Source organism: Crocodylus siamensis, chromosome 1, assembly GCF_052110815.1.
Source record: "Crocodylus siamensis isolate JL-2025a chromosome 1, ASM5211081v1, whole genome shotgun sequence".
Taxonomy (NCBI): Eukaryota; Metazoa; Chordata; order Crocodylia; family Crocodylidae; genus Crocodylus; species Crocodylus siamensis.
The window spans coordinates 172,203,033-172,209,032 of NC_143395.1; the positions used below are offsets into that span (position 1 = coordinate 172,203,033).

A 6,000-nucleotide genomic window follows, 5' to 3' on the forward strand; every position below is an offset into this window, starting at 1 on the left:
CAGGTTTGTATGAATTAAGGATCTGGCCTAAACCTTGTTCTTGAGAGTTTGTAACTGATGCATAGCTTTATCTCATGCATATATTTCCTAAATAAGTTGTGCTACATACTGTTGATGACAGTACTGAAACATCTTTATTCAGCACCAAGATACTTCACAGCAACAACACAGCTTTCTCTATAGTAAGAAGTGTTTTAGTGCAGAAGGAGAAAGGAATAGCTTCAGTAACTTTAGATGGTTGCCACTTTTGGAATACAACTTGACAAAAAAATGAAATTCACAAACTATAAAAACTTCTGAAGTTCTGCCAACTTAATTTAAAATTCCAAATTAGTGTTCCATAGGAACCACCTCAGTAAATCAAACTTCCATTTTAAAAACCTGCAGTAAGATAAGTTTCCTTGAAGGGCCATTTGAAATATGCAATAGAGGAACATAATCTTTAGGACTAGGCCTGCAAGCACATCCAGAGCAATCTCCTGCTACTGAAAGTAAATGCATGATATATTCCTGTGATTGTATCATGAGCCAGATTATCATCCAATATAAAGTGACCTTTAACTGAATAACAGTGATAAAAACCTGTTGATAATATGACCTTTACAAATATGTCTGCACTACAACCCGGGTATAGCCAGGGGTGGCCTTTCTTGAGCACACTAACCTACCTGCTCCTGTGCATACACACCAAACATGGAAACATAGCAACAAAGTCATTCCAGGAGCACTGCTACAGGGCTGTTCTTGAGGTGGCTGTCTCCTGGGTGCTTAGACCAGCTGTGAAGCAGGGCTGTCCAATTTCAGCACAACTGCACAGGCAACCCCACCAGGTTCCCCCACTCTACTTGGGCTGTGTTGGTGGTACACAGTCCCCACTCCTGCTGGGCCATGTGACCCCCCCAGCAGGCAAACTGCACCAGTTGCACACATGTCCCCCATCCTCCATTGCTGTACCCACCATACACACCCTGCTGCTCCCTGCCATGTAGGCTGTACTAGCAACACACAGCCCTCTACTGCACAAGCTGTACAAACAGCACATGAACCCTGTTTGCTGCACGTTGCCACCTGTTGCTCAGGCTGCATTGGCAGTTCCCAGACCCCAAGGCCCTTTCTCTCCTTGCAGCATTGAAGGAAGTGGCTACTAGGATCCACAGGCTACATGTTAACTGTTGGAAAGCCCTGCTGAAAGGGATAACCCCAGAGCAATTTCACTGCCACATTTCCAGGTTTGGCACAGGCAAACAGGTGTGAGTGGGTAGGGCTGGCTCCAGAACAGACACCCCAGCAGCAACAGGGATGCAATGTAAACATAGCCCTCAATTTTGAAATAAAGTCAAGATGTATAATGGATATAGGTGGCTAAGATTATTTTATTCTATTAAAAATAAAAATCAAGAGAAAGAAATGCACAGTGGGAAAAGACAATAATGATAAATTTGAATGTTTTTAATGCAAGGGGTGATCTACTGTGGTTGCCAGGGTCCACTGGTATTGATGAACCAGCTAAGGCTTGATCAATACACCCATTCCTTTATAGATTATTATATTACATCTATTGCTCCTGAATAATCATTTAATTAATGCAACAGGAGCAGTCAATGAAAATGTTGTCCAAAATGTGTACTGAATATAAAAAAGTGCACAATGACTTTTCAACCAAGATGCTTCATGCAAAAATGTCAGTATTATTCTCTTTGTCCCAACATAGACTTCTTGTTATAACTGTAATCCCCATGCTGGCACGACAGCATCCCTCCCCTCTTTTTTGTTATTGTTTTTTATAGAACCACTGTTATATAAAAAATGAAGCTCCTTTAAAACCTGATAACAATATACTATTTTGCATGGATTACCTGAATCAGTTCATCAAGCTCAGATACATTCACACAGGAATGCTGCGATACAAACGTCTGCTTCTGAATCACAATGGTGGCTCTCTGAGAAGTTTCATGGGGCTGCTCCAGGGCTTTAAAGACAGTAGCTCCAATTATTAAATACACAACTACTACCAGAAAAATTGTTGATACTGTCTTCCATTTCATAACATTAATGGTTGAATCACTTTCTTCCCGTGAAGAGAGCACTGTAGGCTTTGTAGAAAATGACAGCCTAGGCTTGGAGTTCTGAGTGGCAGATTTGGGATCCAGCAAGTCAGGTGCCGCCACTAATAAAAGAGAAAAGGCAAGTTAATTTTCACTGTTGGTCAGAGTTTGTTTAGCCATGTTCTCCTCTTTCCAGAGGGCTACAAAGATTTTAAGTCATCAGAATAGAGTTCATAGGCAGCTATGTTAGGCATTTCACATGCACCCAATGGTAAAATCCTGCAGAACTGTTCTTAGATATAAAATTATTCAATTCATATATTTACCTATATTCATATAGATGTGCACATTGTTTCCTAACTCAGTCTTTTTCCTAACTCTCTTGTTTTCCTCTGCATGAGTACAAGAGCGTATTTATCAAGAGACATTCCACACACCCTGCACTATCTTATACATAGCTAATAAGGTTTCCAAGCTACATTTCACTTCAGCACTTGGCCGTTACCAGAAAAATAGGAACCTTTCCTTAAGCCTTACCCATCCGAAGTTGTGCACTCTGTAAAGTGCCTCATTCAAGTATGTGCATGTTTATTTCCAAAGTCTCCACATGTGTGACTATAAAAAACCATGCACTATTAATCCTAGGAGTTCGAAAGTGTTGATTAAGTATTGACTAAAATGTGTGTACTCACTGGAAAAGTCAATCTTCTATTAAAGGATATTTTATTGTTTGCAGCTACAAGAAGCTCCCTGGGAGAGCAGTGGTCAGCTGAGGCTGTTATCAAGTATCCCCATAACTGATGTGATCACAAGTGATCACACAAGTAATAATCCACAGCCAGTACCAATAAAGGCTTCCTGTGGAAAGACTGCAGCAACACTGACTGTAGAGGTTATATTTTTTTTAAAAATTTCAATTACCCATACATTTTGGAGGGTTGCAGTACCCCTTTCAGCTGTTGCTGGCAAAGCCCATATCTAAATGTGGAACTGAGTCTCTCTCCACAGGTGTCTAGAGGCTGCCAGTGTCATAGGGGTTGAAAGGGAAGTCATTTACTACATGGATGCAGTCTTGAGCACCCACTGGGGGTTAATCTATAGGGTTCCAGGAGCTCACATCCGAAAGAAAACAAGCAACACAGGTGGGAAGATGGGCAGAGCTAGGAAATTAAACCAGTAGGCCTGAACTGGGGATGGGGAGGGATGCAGGGTGGGGGATGGGATGAAGCCTAGAGACAGAAAAAGAGGTGAGCCCTCAGTGCCATAACTGAGATGATGATGAAGGGCAAAGGGGTGAATGCCTGGCTGTAAATATAGCAAAACCAGCAGCTGGTGCCAGCTAAATGGTTACACATCCACACCTATAGGCGCGCACACACACACATATATATACACACACAGCCCTTTCAAGCCCAGGGCACTTGCACTGCTTGAGGCTTCTGCTTCTGCCTCTTGGAATCAGTGTACCCAAGTTAGGAAAGGCTGTTTGTGGAGCGATCTGCTGCCCGTTTGCTCCTTACTCTGCTTTCCCTGCGGAGGGCTGGACAGCTGTATTGGGGTGGGCAAAAAACCCACCCACCATCTATCTCCTGGCCACTGCTTTCTTGTCTTCCCCAGGCTGAGATGGGATCCCCACCTCCCAACTCAGGAAGGCAGGCAGCCCTCGGGTGCCAGCAGCCTCATGCTGTGGGCTAGGAGCCCGCTCCTTTTCTGCCTTCTCTCCACAGACACACAGAGCCTCACAACCCTCCTCCTCCCCGCACATACATCCCCCTCACACATACACACACATATCCCTACATATGCACACATGCACACATACATCCACCCACACACTTATCCTTACACACACATCCCCCACACATCCCTTATACACACACATCCCCCTACACACACATATGCCCCCCACAACACACACACATACTCCTCACAACACACAAAACATCCCCCATGCAGTCCTCATATACACACATCCCCCCACACATATCCCTACACACATGCCCCACACAGACATCTTTGCACACAGACACATACACACATCCCTCACATCCCCCCACACACCTCTCTCTCTCTCTCTCTCTCTCTCTCTCTCACACACACACACACACACACACACACACACACACACACGGGCTCAGAGAGGAAGCCCTGGTCCCAGGGAGGCGGAGGAGCTGCCCCTTCCCCAGCGCTGCCTGCAGCTAACAAAGGGAGGCGCCGGCTGCCGGCTCCCCCCAGTGATGCTCTGCCCCCCGCCATCTCGGCAGAATAAAATCGGGGGGCAGCCCCCTGCCTTCCTCCATCCCCCCTCCTTACCCCAACCACCCCCTGCCATGTCAAGAAGGCTGCGAGAACCGCCCCCGCCCCCGGGCGCAGAGATGCTGTGGCCGGGATGCCGGCGGCTCCGCCGAGCCGGGCCGGCCACCGCGCTCCCGGGGGAAGGGCAAGGCGCAGGCCGGCGGGAGGGGCAGGGCAGGGCAGGGCGGCGCGCGGGGAGCAGCCGCAGGAGCAGGATCCCGCAGCAGCGCGCGCGCCATTGTGCGGGTACTCACTTCTTATTCACAGACCCGGTGCCCCCTCCTCGCGGCACGGGCAGGCATTTTTTCAGGGCTGGGGGGTGCAGGCGGCTCCGAGGGGAAAGAGGCAGCGAGGCACGGCCGGCGGCGCGGAAGGCGCGGGGCTCTTGCCCTGGCACTTGGCGGGAGGAGGGGGGTGGCTGGCTCTGTGCCTGGGGGGATGTGTGTGAGTGTGAAATCACAGTGCGTGTGCAAGTCGCTCGGTCGCCATGAGCACGCAGCGAGCCTCCTTTGTTGTGTGGCGAGCGCCGAGGTGTGTCTGTCGCCAGCCTTGGTGCGCCTGGCTCTTGCGGCCGGGGGTGGGTGGGCGTGCGAGAGAGGGAGATCCGTGCGAGTGTGCGTTATGTGCGCGCGATGTGTGTGTCAGAGAGAGAGAGGTGTGTCAGAGATCCGTGCGCGTGTAAGAGAGATCTGTGCGTGAGAAAGATCTGTATGTGAGAGAGAAATCTGTGTGTGTGCGCGCACGCGTGTGTGTGTGTGTGTGTGTGTGAGGGAGCCGGAGAGCGGTGTGTGTGCGTGCGTGTGTGTGAGAGAGGTGTGTGTGCGGGGCCGTGTGCGCAGCCGCCTCTGCCCGCCGCCCCGTCCTTCCCCGCGTGTCTCGCACTCGGGCACCGCGCGGTCCTGCCTCTGCCTGCTTGCGCTCCGCTTTGTCTCGAGCGCCGCGGGGTGCTCGGCGGGGTGCACTGGTGCCTCGTGTGGTGCCGTGTGTGTGTCCTTCCCCTTAGGCTGGCTCTCCCTCTCAATTACGGCCCTTTTCCCTTGGGCATCTCTGCACACGCTTCTTTCGCGCGCGCGCGTGTTGGAGAGAGAGCTGTGTGTCTGAATGAGTGTTAAGCCCGGGAGAGATCGTGTGCGAGAGAGAGAAACGTGCGTGTGTCACGGTGCGAGTGTGCGCAAGAGAGAGAGATCTGTGAGTGTGTGTGAAGACAGGGAGAGATATTGTGTGCGTGTATGTCACGGTGTGAGCGAGTGTGCGCCTCTCCCCCCTCAGAAAATCCCCGGATCCCCGCCCTTGCTGTGCCTCTCGCCCTGAAACCAGGCGCAGGGACCAAACCGGGCAGGGCGGAGGGGCGAAGCAAAAGGGGAGGAGAGAAAGGCGGGGGATCAGGTTTCGAGCAAGAGCCACGTGCAAGGCAGGTAGATCCCAAAGTGCTGGGGATTTTGGGAAGCCCCGGGCGGTGCTCTGGGAAGGGGAGACTTCCCAACCCCCAGGCCACTCGTGCTCGTCATCAAATGCGATCTTCCCCCCGGAGTCTCCGCCAAGTTTGGAGGGGCACGAAATGTCCCTGCGGCAGCACGAGCCGAGCAGCTCTCGGCGCTGGGCGGGGGAGGCAGCAATGGCCGGGCGTGGGAGGGGGCAGACCTAGATCTTCCTCAGCACC

General features: G+C 50.7%; 1 protein-coding gene across 1 annotated transcript in view; it reads right to left on the reverse strand.

Annotated features, from left to right (window-relative positions):
* Nucleotides 1-5,614, reverse strand: part of KCNK2 (potassium two pore domain channel subfamily K member 2) — a 147,028-nt gene extending 141,414 nt beyond the window's left edge. The window contains exons 1-2 of the mRNA XM_090048959.1: nucleotides 4,595-5,614; nucleotides 1,857-2,167 (exon numbers count right to left, since the gene is read on the reverse strand). Of these exons, the coding sequence (XP_089905085.1) occupies nucleotides 1,857-2,167; nucleotide 4,595 (312 nt within the window). The 5' untranslated portion in view covers nucleotides 4,596-5,614. The remainder of the gene's footprint in view (nucleotides 1-1,856; nucleotides 2,168-4,594) is intronic.
* Between the last annotated feature and the right edge of the window lie 386 nt (nucleotides 5,615-6,000).